General features: G+C 27.6%; 1 protein-coding gene and 1 long non-coding RNA gene across 34 annotated transcripts in view; one reads left to right on the forward strand and one right to left on the reverse strand.

Moving 5' to 3' along the window:
- LOC119683566 (dystonin) overlaps positions 1-21,107 on the forward strand; it is an 80,264-nt gene that overhangs the window by 13,669 nt on the left and 45,488 nt on the right. For 13 of the 31 annotated variants that reach the window (XM_038097282.1, XM_038097293.1, XM_038097289.1 and 10 more), the window contains exons 1-5: positions 3,082-3,510; positions 10,195-10,256; positions 12,167-12,226; positions 14,208-14,297; positions 14,380-14,550. In XM_038097282.1, the coding sequence (XP_037953210.1) occupies positions 3,159-3,510; positions 10,195-10,256; positions 12,167-12,226; positions 14,208-14,297; positions 14,380-14,550 (735 nt within the window). In that variant the 5' untranslated portion in view covers positions 3,082-3,158. Of the gene's footprint in view, positions 1-3,081; positions 3,511-10,194; positions 10,257-12,166; positions 12,227-14,207; positions 14,298-14,379; positions 14,551-21,107 lie in introns of those variants that run through there. The other 18 variants (XM_038097303.1, XM_038097316.1, XM_038097312.1 and 15 more) reach the window with 8 other exon arrangements.
- LOC119683568 lies at positions 867-2,721 on the reverse strand. Of its 3 annotated transcripts, XR_005252659.1 has the most exons (4): positions 2,268-2,721; positions 1,596-1,696; positions 1,359-1,535; positions 867-1,179 (listed from the first exon to the last, which is right to left on the reverse strand). It is a non-coding gene; the product is annotated as an uncharacterized LOC119683568 (long non-coding RNA). The 3 variants fall into 3 exon arrangements; XR_005252657.1 differs by lacking the exon at positions 867-1,179 and having other exon boundaries at positions 1,189-1,535; XR_005252658.1 differs by lacking the exon at positions 867-1,179 and having other exon boundaries at positions 1,189-1,545.

The following is a 21,107-nucleotide window of genomic DNA, read 5'->3' on the forward strand; positions in this document are numbered from 1 at the left end:
AGACGACTTGTTAACTTGGCTCAAACTAAGAAAATATTTCTATGGATTCCTTTGTATTTGTTTTTGTTTTACTTTTTTATTAGTGCAAGAATTATTTATTTTAATTAATGAGTAAACGATTTTTATATTAATTGCCAATATTTACTGTGTTTTGCATTTGAAGTTTGTATTGGAACAGTGTGATTATTCATGCGATTATTGTTATCTCTTTAAATCTGTAAACTAGAATTAATTATTATCAATTATTATTTAACTATTCCACAACAATTCTACCCAATTTGAATGTGTTATGTCGATATGTCTATGTTAAGGGACATGATTTACAAGCTTAAAATATTTAAGATTAAAACTTATAATAACTTTGTGTACATTGAATAAATGAAGACCCATCGTATTTAATGTGTTCGCGTTCAGAACACGGTTTCTCAGACTTTTTAAGCAGCGTTATTACATTTTCTGTTACTTTCTATGTTTTTCGCTTTTGACTAAATATTATCTATAGCTCACTCCTACCTGCTTATATATACCAATAAATGACTTTTATACTGTGTTGGTGTGGAATGCGCTCATTAGCTGTTTCCTCTCAGTAAAATGTTGCATTCGCGTTCGCTTAGTTGTTTAGTCCAATTTGAACGGCAATACTGTGTGGTTGTTTCGATTTTCGCATATTTTTTTTTATCTGAAAATATATTGTGTGTTTTTAATTAAATTTAGATATTAAGTACAAATGCTATAAAGCAGTTTTAATACTTGCAGACAACTAATTTTAACAAAATTATCTTATAAAATATAACAGTTTTATTTTGTATTATTAAAATATTTATATAAAAATAAATAAAACTAATAAGAAAACAGTTGGAGTGGATAATAAAATAAAAAAATAAAGAATTTGTATCTTATTTTTATTCATATTAATTTTATTTCCGAGTTTGTGGTTTCATTCAATAACCAGTTTACGACTATTGAGAGAGACGGCCGTACCAGTCTTCTCGGTATGCTGACCATTGTCGCGTTTATACTCTGCGCCATTATGATAGTCGCGTTCAGTCACAAAGTTGACTAATGTCGTGAGCTTGGTCGGTTACATATTTTCTTTATTGTGTCTTTTTGGGATTGATTCTAGTATTTTTTTATTTACAACAATAAATTTTTAACAAGATTTTCCTTAAAATTGTTGAACTACAAAAAAGAGAAACTACATCAAGCTTTAGCATTAAAAATAATTTGTGCTGAAAATGTGTAATCCATACGGTTGCAAAAGTTTCTTTTAGTAATTGAATTTGCATGGTTTTGTGATAGATACTCTCTGTGTTTGCATAAAGTGCTGTGCGTTTATATTTTATATCTGTAGTTTTTACCTGTTTGCAACCGGTAATAGTGAGAACTATTTTTCCTTACTACAAAAAAACAATAGGAAAGATTATAAATACCAACGGTTATGTCTGACTGGGCGAACGAACAAACAACCTGTCAAGTCTGCGAAAGTGGTAGTTTGTGCTGGCTTACGAATTTCGTTAGCCTCAAAGAAGTACATACTAAAAAATACTAAGCAGTAAATTAATATTAAAGAGAATGTAATAATGATATAAATATACCTAGTTGCGAGTAAACGAATGCCTCATTAAAATTAAGGCATTTAAGAAAAATACCAGTCAAACATGAAAACTCCTTTAACAGATTTAACGAAACAAGTGATCTAAAAATAAAAACTTATAAATTAGTAAAAGTGACCGTAATCACAATAAAAAAAAGAAAAAAGTAATATCTATGTATAAATAATTTAAAAATTTTAATATACGAGTATAATCAAAAGTGTATAGTTATGAATAATTTTATGTATTCTGCAGTCAGAAAAATCATATAAAAATTGAAAATATGAAATTGTTTTTAATTAAATAAAAATGAAATTGAAATGACATTCATTCAAGTGAATAATGGGAGTCATACAAAGCACAACAATTGAGTTTAATAAACAATTTAAAAGAAATACTTTAAGTTTTAAGATTTGTGTAACAATGCAATAATTTGTCAATAGTACTCTCAAAACTTTATTTTGTTAATTTTGATATTATTAAAAGGAACAGTGGAATACAGCAACCTAAATAACGTTACTATTAATATACATATGTATAATAATTGTTACAAGAATTTTTTTCTAACGCCTTTTATATTTTAGTTTATCAATAAAAACGATTAGATATCCTTTTTATTTTTTATTCAAAATAAATTCATATATATGTATATATATATATTTTGTTCATACTTACAAAACTTCTGCTATTTTGAAACCATATTGATTTCAAAGCATCTCTATTTAGTTTTAATGTGTTAATCTGGTGAAGTTGTATCAGTCAAATGATAAAACAATTGTGTTTTTAATATGAAATTTATAATTCACTTGTATTTAACGCAGCTGTTTTAAGTGTGTAACGGGACGCCACAAAAATTTTTTGTGATTCACGTTAAATTTGAAACTATAGATAAAAACCACACGCCACAGCCCTTTATGGCTGATTATTATGCGTATTCTAAATTATTTGCTCAATATTTCACCTGGCACTTATCCAACATTGGCAAAACTGAAAAGTTCCTTAATTTCGAAGTATTTTGATCAATCCTCATTCTGTTTTCTAGTTTAATAAATCACATAATACGATAACAGGATTATGTTGTGGTATTGTTTAAGATTTAATATTTATGATTTTGCTTGAACAATTTAAAAATTTTAATTTTAAAAGAATTTAGAATTTACAATTTCATTCACAATTTAAAATAATTTATCAATCTTATAAATTATATGTTAACTCGATAAACAAATCTTTATGAACTATTTGACTTGAAATGAATTAAAATTTTTTTTTATATATCGAGTACGGTTAACCCAAACTTAACGCATTTTTAATCTGAATATTAATTGTGTTTTAAAGAACGTAGTCTTAAGACCGAAGTGATATTCAAGGCATAAAGTTTCAAATAGACAAAAATTCAAATTAAAAGTGCCATTCTTTTCAAAAACTGTTCAATTGTAGTTATCGTCTACTGCCTTTGGAAACAGAAAAAAAATTAGTATAATAAATAAATATTTAGATATTGTTATCTAAAATATAAGTTGAAATATATAATTGTGTATGCATCTGTGATTGTGTATAAAACGTGATATGACATCGCATTCTTATTACAAAGATCGTTTAGGTTTCGACCCGAACGAAGTGCATTACGAATCAACATCTAAACAAAGAAGTAGTCGCCATCATCAACAGCATCAACAACATCATCATAGCTATCGTTCCCAACATTCGCCTTCTTCGACTTCAGCGAGAATATCTGTTTCCCCTGGAGGTGGTAATGGCAGTACCAGTTACGATCAATATGCTGACACTAACCCAGCTAAAAAGGCTAAACATTCATCAACTGTTCAGCAGCCGCAAGGTGGCTATGAAGATGCATTAACGCAATTTAAAGGTACCATGTCTATTTGGGAATATTTTATTGAAAATTGGGATATTATGCGTAAGTTGGCAAAAGCCGGAATTTTTTTTCTAATAGTTATCTTGATAGATGCCGTTACTTGTGTTTGGTTGATCACATTATTTGCTATTTGTTTTTTGTTGTTTGTTGTAAGTTAATAAAATGTTTTTCTGCTACTGACAAAAACCTGCACGAGTTGTGACTGCTAATATATCATATTTTATCAATGTAAAATGCCGAATTAATAATTCTATTTATTAGCTTTTCAATAATGCTTAATTTAAATTTCACTTCATGTTTGATAATAACAAAGAAATATTGGTTTTCTAATAATGTATTAGTACAAGGGCATATGCTAATTATTTTAATATGCGTAAATCAGATGAATAGTTTTGTAAACTGTATAACCTTTTAAATTCTTATCCTTTACATTTAATGCTTTTATTAAGATCCTGTTAGGATATGCAAAAAAAAGATATATATTTAAGATTTACAGAATTTCTTTTGATTGGTAGCATTATGCTGCAATTTGTAGTCTATATAAGATAAAACAACTTGCTTTTGCTTAAAAATTATATGCATTAAATATAAATATGATCTGTAAGAGTGACTTCGTTTTCTTTTGAATCTACTGTACCACGTCGTATATACTTCATTTATTAATTCGTTCGAGTTCATTTTAATATATCTGTTTGAAATGAAGTACATGTTATATGTAAGACTGAAAATTTAATCCCACACATTAAACTAGTAATAAATAACAGAAATACATTCCTCTTCATATATGACCCTGTAAATTATATTTTCTGAATTTTGTTAATTTCTTTGTTAAAAATCCATTTTTTCTAAAATATGACCCTGTAAACTTAAAATAATGATGTTTCCAGTTTTTTTTTTTTACTACTAGCAGATTTCGTCGAATTTTGTCGTAACCATTTCAAAACTGCATTTTATGCGAGTATTCTTGTTAAATTTCAATGCAATGCGTACATCGGATGGAGATTTGTTTTTGCAAATTTGGTTACAGTCATTGCTGGTCGTCTGACCATTGCTGATGGGAAAATGAATGGCGAATCACCATCACTGTGTTGTGAGTTTGCTAGGAATAACAGTGAGAGCTCGAACTAGTTGGTCTGGACACATGATGATTCGTTTGACCTTTGCTGACGATCACCATGTGAACGGGTGAACTGGATTGGGTGAAGTGACAATGGGTGATATCTTTGCCTGGCTATAGCTGACAGTTTTCACTAAATCTTTAGCAGCTTTTTGCTTTTCTGCTCTTTCTCATGCTAGTTGAAATTTCTCACCATTTAAGGTTCTACGCCAAACACTACTTCGGTTCCAGTCGCTTCAACAATCACACTGAAGGTTCTACGCTAAACACTACTTCCATATAGATTCCAGTCGCTTCAACCATCACACTGAAGATTTTACTCTATTGAAAATTCAACTCAAGAAAAAACTAAAAATAACGACTACTAAAATACAAATACAAGGCAAAAGTGTGTCTTCTATTTATTTAATTCTTATAACGAACTCTGGTATACTCGCTGAGTCATATACCAGCTATAGGTAGAGCCAGAAAAGGTTGTTACAATACATATTTTTTGATGTGTTCTTTTACGGTTCTGTATTTGGATTTAATATGATATTTTCAAATTCAAATTAGTGTATTGCGAAACCGTACGATTATTGTTATTAAACCAAAGTCCTACAAGCATCAATAGTAGAGTTTTTTATACAGTTGTTAAAACGCACCAAAGGCAGTATATGTGACTGAAATTATATTACAAATATAAATCCCTTTTCAGTTATGGTTTGTCCAGAGTAAAACATCACAGTCAAAGATGGTATACATGATCTAAAACCTTTACATATTATTAAAAGTTTATTTTCTAAATAATCACAATAAAAAAATAGTTCGGAAGTTATTTTTAGTTTTTCTAAATATCAATATAATTTTATAATAGTGACATTATATTGATTATACGAGATGTGATTAAATTGTAACGAAAGTTTTTACTTTTGTTATATTTCACTGCTGTTCAAAAATCGTTATATTTAGAAATATATTTTGTCATCATATTTAACTTTAAATTCAATTTTCCAAAAAGAACAACTTATAGTATACATTTCACCACCTTCAAAAAAGTAGCCTTTTGTATTATGCACATATACTACAAAACAGGCGTTGGAACACTATGTTAGGTATCTTAAGATTTCTATTGTTGAAAAATGGTGTCCTTTGAGTCTGAAGAATAGGGTGGTTGCGACACTAGAGTGATGTTATCTTTGGCTACTTACTCTTGGATGAATGACACTATAAGTATCAGTGGTGAAGACATAACATTCCGCTTTTGCAAAGCAAAGCAGAATTAATATACGTCATGCTCATTCGATTGGTAATACTTACTTTACTGAGAGTGAAATATATACACACAAAAATACTCAACTCGATAAACAATATATAGGACTTGATTTTAAAATTATCGTTAATTTTTGATTAAACCTCTAATTAAATAGTAAAAATATATAAGAAAAGCATAGCTCAACTAATAATATTGTAGCTCATCTCCAATGCAAATATTATAAGTAAGCAATGAACAATAATCGAGTCTGACTGACTGTCATCTTTTATTTTCATTTAACACGGATATATTGTCTAAATTTCAATAAAATTTATCTCATAATAAGACTTTTTGTTTATTTTCTTGTGTCGGTTTAAATTTTGATTACCTCACAGAAAAATAATCGCATATTTACAAAGCTCAAAATAGCTGTTTCGGTCTGTAGTTAAATCAAAGGTGTGTGATGAACTCAAAAAAATATCGAAGACAGAGAGGCTGTTAACTGTATTCGATAGAGTGCTAGTTTTAAAACTCAATAGCACATATACTTGTAGGCTAAGGAATACTGCAGGTAAATTCTGACTAAGCTGTGATGTAATACTTTATGGAAAATAATGTTTTCAATTGTTCATGCCGAAGTCAAAATAAGAGGAAGCGTAAGAACAAATAGAATCTTCGTTTCTTGATGGAAGAGAAATCTTATATCTCAGCTGATACAAACATTGCCCTATTACATTGCATTTCTTTGTGTGCGACGTATGTTGTGATCGGATTGAACTTATGTTATTTGTGATTTTATGCTGTATTGGTTCGTTTGTAATCTGTTATTAATTAATCATTTTTTCTGTGTTTTACTGTTTACATATTATTGGCGTTTCTCTCTTGTAGATTAGATGGTGATCAAATGGTGAACTTTTAAATTTATGATATACATTTAAACTCGTACAAAAAGGTGCAACGAAAATACAAAAAAAAAAAACAAGCTTTAAGATGAGTGTGTTGGTACACCACACAGAATGAATGACATTCAAACAGAATTGGAAAATAACACAAAGTATTCCACTTCCTCTTGTACTAATTCAAAGCATACTAAATAACAGAGTGTAAACAAAAGTGATATTGACGTATCACTTTTGATCATAACTAGTTAAAACCTCCGAGAGTGTGTGAGAATTTTGTACATTGTTTGCAATAAGAATCATTCGAAAATTTTGTATTATTTTGTAATTGCAGCAAAAAATATATGACATTGTGTTTGTAATTATGTCTTTATGTTTTCGTTGCACAATTGGGCACGAGCCATTAATACCATACGCATAACAACTACAGAACGCAACGACAAATCTTGAGCTGATTGAACTTTATACTTTATTCAGATGACAACAATTCACAGTTATTGAATGTGTTTTGTTTTGAAATTTACTGAGTTCGAAATTGTTTATTTACTAAATAAATATATTTTTATTTAAAATTAATTAATAATATGTTAATCCATAACAATATATGTATGTACATATGTACATATAATATCACCCAAATCGAATTTTTCATCAAACATTTTTTTTATGTATGCAAATCGTTAATAAATTTCTATGTAGAATAAAATATAAGACTAAAAATATTTATAAAACTTGAAATTTATAGAAAAACGACCTTCAATAAAAGTATGAAGATAAAAGTACGTATTAAGTTATACTGAATATAAATTATTGTTTCCATTTTGCTAAAGAATGTGAACGCCAGAATAAAAACAACTGATATTTTCCTAATCGAAGTAATCAGAGTCAAATGCGAGTCACACGCGAAAAATAAACAAATTGTGAATTAAAAGCAACTTCGAAAACCGAGCGTGACATCATCGCGTGCGAATTTGTCGTGTACTCAGACACTTCGCTGCTTATTTCACTCACTGCTAATATTCAGTCGTTCATACAAGTTGCCAAATAGTATCATAAGGGGGACGAAGTGATCGAATCAGAAAACTGTAGGAAAAATACTTTGCAGTTTATTGCGGATGGTATTTCTTTGTAACTTTCAACTTTAGGTGTATTTCTGATAAGATAATATGTTAAGTAATATGCGAAATATGTATTGTATAAAATTTTGTTTCAAAATCTACAAAATTGTTTCAACTTAAATTACTATATATCATTTTAACTGTTGGTACGTTAATAAATTAAAAAATAATCAAACAATGTTTTTTATATCGTATAAATAATATTTTGAAGTCGAATATATTTCCGTTGCAGAATGTAAATCGCTATCATATATATACTATTTCAAAATGACTTAATTCGATCGCATTTATTAAACCCTGTCTACATTTACACAATGTCAACATTACTTTCACAAGTTTAATAGTGTGAGACTAAGAAATAACTTAATATTATTCACTTAATTCCATTATTTATTATTATATTGTACTATATAAAGAATTATTATTAAAGTACTTAAAGCTAAGTTACATTCAATATTTGTCAACTTAAATCTTTTCAAATACGTTCACATCTCCATTACATTCTTTTTACACACGGGAACTCAAAAGAATGGGAACGGCTTTTTGAAGAATGGTACCTCTCTCTGAACGGAAAATCAAGTCTTTAAATATATAAAATATTAGTAAATAAAATAAATTACGTAAAAGGAAGCTTTATATACAAGACAGTAATTTATGAAAGATATGAAAACATGACAAAAAACTTGCTTTCACTAAATAGATTTGATTTAAATATTATTATAATAGCATCCCTTCAATATAAGGCATTGAGTTGTCAATTATTTGCTTTCTAGTAGTTAACAGGTTTCCTCCTACCATATTTTCTAGATTATTAGAAAATAGTTACTAGGGTTTAGTCTAGCATTCTTATAGCGATTGATCTGTAAAAATTTATTTTATAGTGCCATGTCATATGTTTGTAACCTCAATAAGTTTACAAACTTGCACTCATCTATGTGGAAAAACAATACCAAAGACTTTATCGATGAATTCTGTCGTAAACGTCATAATTCTACGTTTATTGCAGACATGCAATAAACATTACTGGCTTTTTATTTCTCTCGATGCGTAAATATATCACATGTAGATATTTGAAAACTATATGTCATTTCTATTCTGTATAAACACAGAGTTTGTTCATTTTGTGATTAGAAATTTATTAGTAACCGGTTAAAATATGCTTTATTTAGATAATTAGTGAATTATTATTTATGATTTGACTGAAATTTAAATAAAATTATTTCGAATTATTAAGAAATATATATAAATACTCAATTTATATAAAATTTAAATATTTACGTTTATTACTAAGGGTATATAATTATGGTACAACTTTTTGTAAGAAGCGTAGTGCCGTATATTATGGTTCAAATAAGAAACCAATTATAAGATACAAATATAAAAGTAAGTAATCGACAGATTTACGTTGATCAATAATTGTAGACAGAAATAGTGTGCAATTAAGTCTGGTTAATATTGAGTAAATCAATTTAACTACATGTTATATTAAAACATTCAAATTTAAGAAACTATAGGTTAATATTATAAACTTCCCATTCTGCCACGAATTAGCATCATTGATTATTACAGCATCGTTCAGACCATCTTAAAGAGTCACTATCTGCTTCTATCCCTTACTCCTGCACAGTGTTAAGCTAATTCGCAACGACTCCCACAATGTCAATAAACCTGGGTCGTCATCTTTCTTGGCTTTTAGTTTCCTGAAGGTTGCGCTTTTAGTATATTGTATATTGTCGTCATTAGCTCTGTGTATATGTCCTGAAATGTCTCATACGAGATAAGATAAGATAAGATAAATTTTTTCAATCTGTTATTGTTGTCGTTAAGTATCAACCCCAAGTATGAAAAGGACGTAACTTTTTATAACTTGTCGTTTTTTATTTCTTCTTCGAAAGTCTCGTACGATGAATTTGTGGATATTGATTTACTTAGTTCATGAATCGCATGATTAAGTGCATTATCTTATTTCAGTCTTCTATAAATAATAAAATTAGGTGTCAGGTGTTTTCAGATTTTAATCGTGCGTCTGACTGTTTTCATTGTAATCCGTATAATGTTTGTCAATTTACTTATAAATATAAAATATTTATAAATATGTTTAACATAATAATCTCTGGATTCAGAAAAAAAAAAATATATAATTTATAAATATATACAAAATAAATAAGTAAAATATAAACTTCCTTGGACGAATATAAGAATGATTTATTTACATACGCATACTTTTGGTCTTTTTTGTTTAATAAATATTACGCATATCAAAATTACATAAAATTTTATGATGTTGGTTATTATTTTTATTTTGCATGTTTAAAATTCAATGATAATTTTTTTATCATATTAATGTTTTTTATGTAGATGAACGCGATGCAATACAAAAGAAGACATTCACAAAATGGGTCAACAAACATCTCAAAAAGGTATGCATAAACAAAATAATCTGTTACTATAATAGTTCATATAGCAAGTTAATAAAAAAAAAGAAAAAAAGAAAGTAAGGAAATATCAGTTCATGTCTTATATATATTTAATTAAAATAATAATATATATAACAATATATACTTACAAAATTAATGATTCCTTAGAAATGTTACATTATATGTTTGATGTAATTATATATTGAATTTATATTCCTAATACATGCAGCATTGGAAACATGCAAAGGTACTTTTTATACAAGTATAAAATTATGTATATGCAGTAGATTTTGTGAAAGAGCAACCTTACACAAATTGGAGACACAATAATGTGTTCTATTTAACTTATCAAAGCATGATCCATATTTGAAAATAAAAATGAGTATCAAATCTTGCACTGTACAAGTTGTGGCAATGAATAAAATTATTCAGAAGTCTAAATTTTCTTATCCTCACTTATTGGATAAGGAAAAATAGAGAAATTGTAAACCTAAACCGACTGCATGGAGTACTTTAGTTATATATATATATATACATATATGTATATATAAATACATTCAACTTAAAAAATTTTGGTCAAGTGTTATAGGTGACAGGATTTATAGATGTAAAAATATTCAATAATATTCTACTTTAGGTGGAAATAGAGTGAAAAGAACCTCTTTTTTGTTATAAGATTACAGTCGCTTAAGATTGATGAAATTGATGTCATTTATTACAATGTTAAGTGAGAAACAAATAGTCTATTACAATTTAAGCATAAAATGTAATGGGGTTCTTAACCCTGGACGTATAATCATAATTCTACTAACGTTAAGAATAATCATACGTAAAAATGACGTGCAATTTTCAGAGTTTATATTTTGCCGTTATATTAATTTAAATGTGTGCAAGTTTTTTACAAGTTTTTAAAGAAGTATTTATTTATTCAAATTAAAACAAAACAGTAATACTTTCAAACACATTTTTTAAATAAACATAATAAATATAATATGCCAATGATTTTCACTTGAAAAGGAATTGCATTTTTCAAAATTATGTATTAAGAGTAAATTTTCAATATTTTTTAATATTTTTTTTTTATTTTTATTTAGAATAAATCAAAAAATAATAATAGAAACAAAAAAGTAAATGAAATTTATATATACTTATAAAATGAACAACTTAAAGTTAGCTTATACAAATAGCAAGTCATATTGAGATCGAAAATAATTAAAATTATTAGGAACTTTTGGTTCAAATCAGCTAATTTATAGTTATATAATAATAATTAATCCTATGCAGAAATACACTTAAAGCATGTATCACGATTGTGCTCTCTACAAATCGGCTTTTTACAAGAACTACATCTAATGTTTGTCATTCTTTTTTTCTTATATGAATAGAATGCACAATATGTTCGACTAGAACTAGATTTTCCACCTTTCTGATCATTTTCTTCATCTTTTTGTAATATTTCAACAATATTAAATCTCTTTGATTCCATTTCTATTAAAACTTTACTGAAATTTGAAAGAAATAAAAGTTTTTCAAAATACTTTATTAGCCATAAAAGTTACACAAAGTATAATCATACGTAAAAATGACGTACAACGACTCAATATCTAACTTATGTCATGACTTACCGACACTTAACATATACCTTACGCAAGAGTTAGATCCCGACTGAACATATCAAGAGCGCGAGACCAATATATGAACACAAAAATGAAATAACTGTAAAAAACGAAAACGTGTACGTCAAATTTACGTACATTATGCGTCCAGGGTTAAGGAAAAGAAATGAAAAAAATGGTGCTCTTAACTACTACTGAATAGTAAACATGGTTGACACATGTTTTGACTTAGCTAAAATGACGACCATATTTTTTTTCTTTATTCATTGCAAACTCATATACTCACTACTATTCCAGACATATACAATGTTACATGTTTGTGTGTACACAAATGGGTCACCCTGTTGTCGTCAGCCAGTAAGTTAACGCAAAAAAATTTAATAATCACTTTAAATTCTAATAATTTATTATTATTTTTTTTTTGGCACACAATTCTATATAAACTATATCATTAGAATAGCTTTTTAATAGCTTTTTTTAACTAAGTTTATTTTCGCATGTTTCAAATAACTAGAATTTAAAAAAAATATGCTACAAATATTTAAAAATTTATTTATCTATTTTAAATAGAAAATCACCTCTCCATTAACTCTATAAAGAGAAAGCATAAAATTTATATAATTATTTTTTTTTTTTTATTATTATTTTTTTTTTTATAATGAAATATTTGTGGCAATTTTGTCGAAGTAGTAGCTAATTGAAGAGGAAAAAAACTCGAATTTAAGTCCATTTTATCAAAAACGGTAATATTCGTGTGATATTCAAGTCAAATTCAAATTCAAAGAAGGGAACTAACAAAATTAATTGGCTACAAAAAATATATTTCAAAAATTAATTTAATTCATAACTATAATCTTAATCTTGTTTTATTTTTTTCAATACAATTTCAATATAGTTTTAATTTCATAACTGCAACCTCCTTCATTTTTTATTTTTTTTAATATAATTGCTATTAATTTGTATACGTTTAAAGCCGTTAGATCTACTATCTGAAAGAATCCTTAAAATCGGATTTTTTTGCAACTTCGAGATTACCTCTACTTATTATATCTTCAAATTTCTTCACCAGAGCAACTCTTATATCAACCAAAGATTTTTGGCTACCTTCCTGAAATGCATCAACAACAATGTCAGGCCTGGAATCTCAAAAAAATTATACACTCTTTCTGTCTAGTGTTTGAACCTCATTAAATATTTTCATAGGCTTAATGTAACGTAAAAGAACTGCAAATCGAACCATTTTTGCTGCATTGGTGGTGAAATTTGCACTGAGTCTTTCTAATTAAGTTTGCGTTTTCTTGATTTCATTTTGATTACTTGCGGTGAAACTTTAAATGAAATAACCCATTATTTCATTTTTTAAATAATGATTCCGCGTTGCCAACTAAGCGAAGTTTCGTTGGTACCTCCGAAAGCAACACTATTTTTTCTGTATGGTATTTACTAATGGCAGGTACTATTATCTGAATTCTTGGATAAAAAACTGTTGAAAATTATTTTTCCCAAATTTTTTTTTTATATAAAAAAATAACAACAAAAACTTTTGAACATGAATTTTAAATTAAAACAAAACCAAATTAAAGTATTTCTAGTTGTAATTCTTTAGTTGTACTGCTGTTTGCTCTTGCATAGACACAAATTATAAATCATCAACTATTCAAATAAATACTTCTTCATTTTAGGGAATTTTGTATTTGACTGTATTAGCTGGTTTTGATTACACCATGCGGCACTAAATTTTCTTTTTGATTTTTCAACAGTTTAAGTTAATTTGAAGCCGCTCAGCTTAAATATGCAACTTGTTTTTTTTGTCCATACATCTAGGTTCAAAAATAAATTTAATAAATTTTCAAAATATTTTTTTTTAAATATAAAATTTTTGTGCCTCGCTAAAGACTCGAAAATTTACGAAAAGATAAAAAACCGTTTTGTCTTAGACATCTGCCCCCAAATTCCTCTTTTTCCCGCTTAAAATAATCAAATTTCTCAAATTTTTTTAAAACCATTATGTAAGAAAAAACCATTTCTATAGATCTATAAATAAAAATTGTAATTCTTTTTAAAAATAAAAAGAAGAATTTTTACTTCTTTTGAAATTGTTTAATAACGATATAAAATCCGTTAATTATAAATATATTATTTTAAGAAAACTTGAATGTGACTCGAAGATTATCTTTTCTGATTAAAATAATTGAAAATGATTCGTAATGACTTTCGGTCAAATTTATTATTGAATTTCTAGTTTTAATTTTTTTTCTAAAATTGGTTTATTTTATTTATATTTTGTAATAAGTAAATGATTTTTAGTATGACTTATCTTCATAAATAAATTTTAAAGGCAAATCGACGTGTAGATGATCTCTTTGAAGATTTGCGAGATGGTCACAATTTGCTATCACTTTTAGAGGTGCTATCGGGCGAACATCTGGTAAGACAATTATTAGTACCATTAAAAAAAAATTAATTTAAAAGAAAATATTTAAATTTTTATTTTAATTTTAATTTTATAGCCAAGGGAAAGAGGTAAAATGCGTTTCCATATGCTTCAAAACGGACAAATGGCACTAGATTTTTTACGATACAAGAAAATCAAATTGGTTAACATTAGAGCCGAAGACATTGTGGATGGAAATCCTAAATTAACATTAGGTTTAATCTGGACTATAATTTTGCATTTCCAGGTAACAATTAATGTGTAATTTTTATATTGTTTTTATATATCAAAATAGAACAGCACAATTATAATTAAAGTAATTATTGTTGACTTGTGTGAAAAAGAACTATAGAATTTTGTACCACTTAGCTCCTTTCCTAAATCTAAACATAAATTTCTTTCAATAGAAATTAATGTTTTTTAAACCTTGTTAAAACAATAAAACAAACTTTGAAGGATTTTCACTTTGAGTGATGTATCAGTAGTTAAGTTTGATTACATAACTAACTATACCGCCTACTAATTTATGACTAAAAGTGTTCATTGTTATTGAAACATTAAAACACGAACAGTAAATTTATTTACAATGATGCAGTATGCACACAAATACAGTTAAAAAACAATTGCGTAATGTTGTGACCGCATTTTAAACTTGTTATTTTTTTATTAACCTATTTTGATTTCAAATATATCTAATTTTGTATTATCAGAAATCTGTCTAAATTAAAAGACTCTTACATATATATATTGATAACATCCACACTCTGATTGGGAGTGAATAAGAGAATATTAACATCGCCATCACTTAATTCGACCCACACTGACAGCAGTAAGACCCTGTTTTCAATAAATACGCATTGCATTTTGATTAATAAAAACTTGTTTAGCTCAATGAACAAAATTAAATAAAAAATTGTTCGAAATCGACAGTAAAATAAAATGTAAAATAATTTTTGCCATATAACCAAATACGGTAACTTGTTGTATCTATTCGTGCGCTTGCCATAGCGACTTGTTGAAAAACATTGCCCGCCTACACAACTGTAGTACCCGCAACAATATTGATATTTCAGAATGTGATGACGACAAGCATAACGTCAGCAGTGAACTATAATACAATGCATTTTTCATAACATTTGTTAGGCTCAAAATCTGCGAAATTCGTCGCCTTTTTGACAATGTTGTTAATCTAACAAATAGTTTATTTTAATTCATCAGTTATAATGACTACTTTGCTGATCGCGTATATTTAATGTTTTTGATACGGCAGAAGTTTTTAACTCTAGTCGATTAATAAGCTCACAATTTACTTCAATAAAAAAAAACGTTTTCAATTTATTACTTTTTATAAAATTAATAAAGTTCCAGGAATTTTAATGATTATATGATTTATTTAACTCCGATATATTTCTTTTTTATATTTCTTGTATTAATCGTAGCTTACTAAAGGATACATTATCTTCAGATTATGCAGATAGTACACTTCTTGTTCACTTTGACGAGACGTACAGCTAAATTTTTTCTATACTGGTTATTAAAATGACCTAGTGAGGAGTATTATTTTAAAATCGAAAGCAACGTCTTCTAAGGCAGAAATTATATATTAACTAAAAAATTCATAGATATGTTATATATATAAATTAATCTCACACATCATTATTAGTTTTTAAATAATTTACTCAAAATTAAAGATATTTTGTCACATTTATTTAAATTTTTATAATATTTTTTATATATCAACTTGATATACAATCCATTCTATTATATAAAAATATCTGTCAGTTAATTGACGTTATTTTAATGTCTATACGAAATACGTTACGTATTTACGGTATTATGGTGAATTTTCATATTTTTCGATATCGATCAGTTAAATTATTATTTTTATGTACTTTGAATTGTTTTCTATACAAGTAGTAATCTGTAGTCTTCAGATTCATAAAATAGTTTATTTTTTCTCTGCTAAACAGACTTTTGAAAATGGGTTTTAAAAGTTTATCTAAATGATTTAAATCGATTAATTATAACTTAGATTAGCAATTGAAGCTAAATAATTATTTATTAAAAACGATGCTCAATTGATCTTCAAATAACTGGTTGTAAACAAGGGTGCACATATTGCTGCTACATCATTTCCGAAAATCGAAGTGTCACCATATAAATTGCCCGCAAGATTTAAAACCTCAATTTATATATCAGTGAGTTTACTTAACCACTTTATTCGCAGAAAACATATTTTAATTTAAATTTAAAATCAAAAAATTATAAATAAGAGACAGGAGACAGAAGGATATAGTAGTACATGCTGAATTGCTAGCTAATTTTAACCTTATCTAGTTATAGTGATAGCGATACTTTTTCCATACTTCATGTTTTTATATTTTTATTGTTAATCTTCCGTATAATAAATTGACTATTATTATTTTAATTAACTATTATATAATAGTTAATTAAAATATTATAATACTATTATATAATTTCAATTATTTTTTACGTGTATTAGGCGGTAAAAAACAAATCAATGAAGATTACCATGTAAGTTGTCATTGCATGTTCTAAACTTGTCCTTAATTATGAAAATTAGTTAAAAATGTATACCCCAGTTGGTGTCTATAATATGAAGCAACAAGTAGAGGATCTTGACCAACTACAAACAAAATCTATTCAAATCACAGAATGTACTTGTAGTCAAACCAACTAGATCTAGCCTTACATTGCTTCCATATCTAGCAGATAGCATGTTATTTACAATACTTGTATACTACATAGCTATTTAAATAATTATTCTAAATATTTTACACAATTTCAGGAAAATTAAATGATCAGTATTAAAATCACCAAGAACTACTCAAAATTTAAATTATAGACAATTGTAAGAAGGGAATCACAAAATAAACTCATGTGCATATATTATCAATAAAAATCTTCAAAGCAATATATTCTATATCACAAAAGCCAACATCGATTAATGACAAAATCGTTCTTACAGACTTAAGAACTACTGAAATTACTAACAAATTATACTTTGGAGACGCAAACAACATTAACATTAGAATCTTCGAAAACTTGTTTAATATAATCAAATTTTAAATTAACAAGACTTCTCTTATCTTATTCTTTACAAAGAATATTAATTTCATTTCTATTACCTACACATTAAGTAGTCGATTTTTTGAGCTTCCAATTTCAAATTTGTTTGGCAGTCGCAGTCATGGTTAATAATGAGATCTTGTAGGTTTCGAGTATTTTGCTTTAATTTCACTACAATATAAGTATGTTCTTGCATTTTTTAGTGCTATAAAATACTTAGTCTCATCAACGAAATAATTGTATTTATTTTATTTAAACATTTAGCAATTTTTATTGCGTTAGTGAATTAAATTTGTTATCAACAACTAATTTTATTTTCCAAGCGGTCTGTTCAACTTAATGAACACGTTGGGGATTATTTTTAATTAAAAGGGAATAATACTAAGAATGGCGGGATGGAAATACAATGTTGGGAAAATGAAATTTTAGTGGTAAGGGAATTAACTAGAGGGTGACATTAGTGTAACTGAATTCTGCAAAAACAAACTCAGCTTCCGTACACACATTTGCCTTATTGCACAAAGTGTAGCCCTTGTAGCAACGCATATTGTTTAAACTTTTATGTTCTAATGTTCTGCCTGATATGGATTCTGCTCTCTCTTATAACCTGTTTAAAACTACACTATTTAATCCTACTTTCGGATTGATGAATTTTTATTTTTAGTATAATCGCTATTTTTTACAATTTTATTACAGTAATGATAAAAAACCAGGACTGGCCCTGTTTATAGTGAAGGTATTTTATCAATAAGCTGTCAAAAATGTTTTTTATCGCTTTTTGAGAATTCGAATTCAAATATGAAATATGTATGTTATTTTAGGCAAGTTATTTTCTATTCACAGTGCATGCACACCTTTAAACAGCTCAGCCGATAGACCATCGACACCTGTAGCTTTGTTGTTTTTGAGTCGCATTATATATGTTTTAACTTTATTATAATCGCAAAGCGAGACGATAATTTCATCATTGTTTTATCTTCGCTTTCAGTTACATTACTACTACAGCCATTTAGTAGGATCGAGAATTGATCCCTACAAATGTTAAGCATGCTTTGGATATCTATCACCAGATTACAATTTTCATCTTTGCAGGAATTACCTCCGGGTTTATAACCATTTATCAAATTTTTCATTTTTTGGTAGAATTTTCAAACGATTTTCTTCCCGCCCAGCTTCTCATACTCTTCCTACTCACGCCTTTCTACGTCTTTTTTTGTTAAGACACTGGAAACATGCCTTCCGTCTATCACAACGCGATCAATTTGAGATCTTGTATTTTGATCAAGTGACAGCTGTGTTGTCTTATGTATGTTAAAATGCTGAAATCTGGCACTACTATCCACCATGTTTCTAGCCGCGGCTAATTTAATCAGCCTTCTTCCGTTTTTGTATGGAGACTAAACTTTTCGACAGTATCACCACAGAAAACTTCTTTACGCAGCTTGGCGTTGAAGTCTCCTACAACGATTTTGATGTCATGATGTCAGTGTTCATATGCTTGTTCGAGCTGTTCATAGAAAGTTTTCTTGGTGTCGTCATCTTAAGTTTCCGCCCAGGACATGTGCTCAAATAAGAGTAATGTAGAAAAATATTGCCTTAATACGGATTTTGGCAAGCCTTTCGTTTATTGGTGTAAATGTTGAGACAAAATTTCTCAACCTTCAGCTTACCGCGAATACGACTTCGTATTTGTGCTTTGTTTCATGGCAGCTGTTGTAGATGTCACAATGTTCTCGTTGAGAGCATCCTTGTCCCGTCCATCGCACTTCCTGGAGGACGGTAATGTCAGCCATCCGTATTTCTTGAGAACATTAACCAGCTGTATAGATGCACCTTCTCTGTAAAGAGTTCGGACAATCCAGAAGCATATTTTTAAATCGTTTTTCTTACAACTTTTGCGATTGTCGTCATCAGTAAATCGTTTCCTTATCCGAGGCTATCTCTTCATTTTTATTCAAAGGTGTTTTAAAATGGTGGGTTCTAATCCCGACACATAACCTCATACATATATTCATGAGGAGCATTTCGCTGCACACATTAGTTCACTACGCACGGATGATTGTAGCTATCCAGAGGAGGCCACGTGGAGGCTGTATGCCAACTTAGAGAGAACAGTGACGAGGATCGCGCTTGTATTTACCTTTTTAAATGTATCAAACCTTGTATGTTCACTCCCCCTATTCTCTCCCTTTTATTGTAATAATACAATAGAATATGTCCAGTTTACTTTTGTTTTTCTTTGAAATTATAAAACTCGATTTATATATTTTGTACAACAATCACTTTTTCTTAACTAATTTCGATTTGATTAAATAATTATTTTTCTCCTATAAAATATATTTTTAAGTAAATATTAAATGATTTGATTAAACAAATATTTTTTTCATATAGAATATATATTTAAGTAAATATTAAACGTCACTGTTTTGTTCAAATTGACATAGTCATAAGTGTAAATAAACACAATAAATTAAGGAACTCTTGTGTCATAATCTTCAATACACATATGTACATATTTAACTATATTTCTTTACGAATACTCTTTGTGTGATATTCAAGTTAAAGCTTTTAAGTTAGTATTTATAATGATGATATTTTGCCTTCACTTCAGGCAAACCAAAATAAGCTTAAGTTTTTTAATGTAGTTGTGAATCAAAAAAGTTTTAAAATTAACAAGTCTGTTTTAAAATGACATCACCTTTTACGAGATTTTAAGCCAATGTCACGTCAGAAATACAAATTGCAAAGAAATATAACATTATTTACTAAAAGTGTAATGAATTTAACAAATTTAAAATCAAAAATATTGATTTCTTAATGAAGAAAACAAAGACATTATTTTATTTAAGATATATATGTGTAGTAACTTAGGAAAAATGCACTTATTTGTATATTTAGATAGTTTTTCCATAATAAATTATCTCTATGTGGGTAGAATTTATTTCAACCTTCGATAATATAAATAAAACTGACAATATTCATTCTAAACTAAGCTCAGAAAAGTAAACTCGTTATTTGCATACCACGCAATTTTTTTATGGTCAAAAAAATAATAAACGAGTTCATATTCATTTAATATTTATCGAAATTAATTTTTTTAACGATGTTGGGGTGAATAAATGTGGTAATATCGAAACCAATAATCACTGATAAATATTTTTTTAAATATATGTTAATTAAAAAAATTAATATTTCATTTCAATGGTAATTCTGCCAAAAAATTTCTGTAGCTACAAAAGAAAAAAGATTAAGTGCACGCATAATAAAAGTTATCAAAGTGACTATTAACTGAAAGGTATAACATTTCTGGAAATAAAATCTCCTAGCATTGAGATACAATATATTACATACTTAAAAGAATCTTCAATTTAAGTAGATATAGATATAAAACATGAAAGCATTTCTCTCATTTAAACATAAGATATGGACATTTATAGGAGAACAAAAAATAAACAAACCAAATGTATTTTGTTTATATACACATAGGCGTTGTTCCATTGTCAACATCTTATAACAAGAGTTTTGCAATGTTTTTAAAAGAGCTCTATTTCCCAAAGAATTTAACTAATTCGAACAGATTAATATAAATTTGTGAATTAATTTAAAAATGTTGCAAAACAACTGAAAGTAAACAATCCGTAACAGATAAAACTAAAAATTATATTTGTATTAACAACCATCATCAATAGATATGGTAATAAAACCTACATTAGT

The sequence above is a fragment of the Teleopsis dalmanni genome, chromosome 2, assembly GCF_002237135.1.
Source record: "Teleopsis dalmanni isolate 2A chromosome 2, ASM223713v2, whole genome shotgun sequence".
NCBI lineage: Eukaryota > Metazoa > Arthropoda > Insecta > Diptera > Diopsidae > Teleopsis > Teleopsis dalmanni.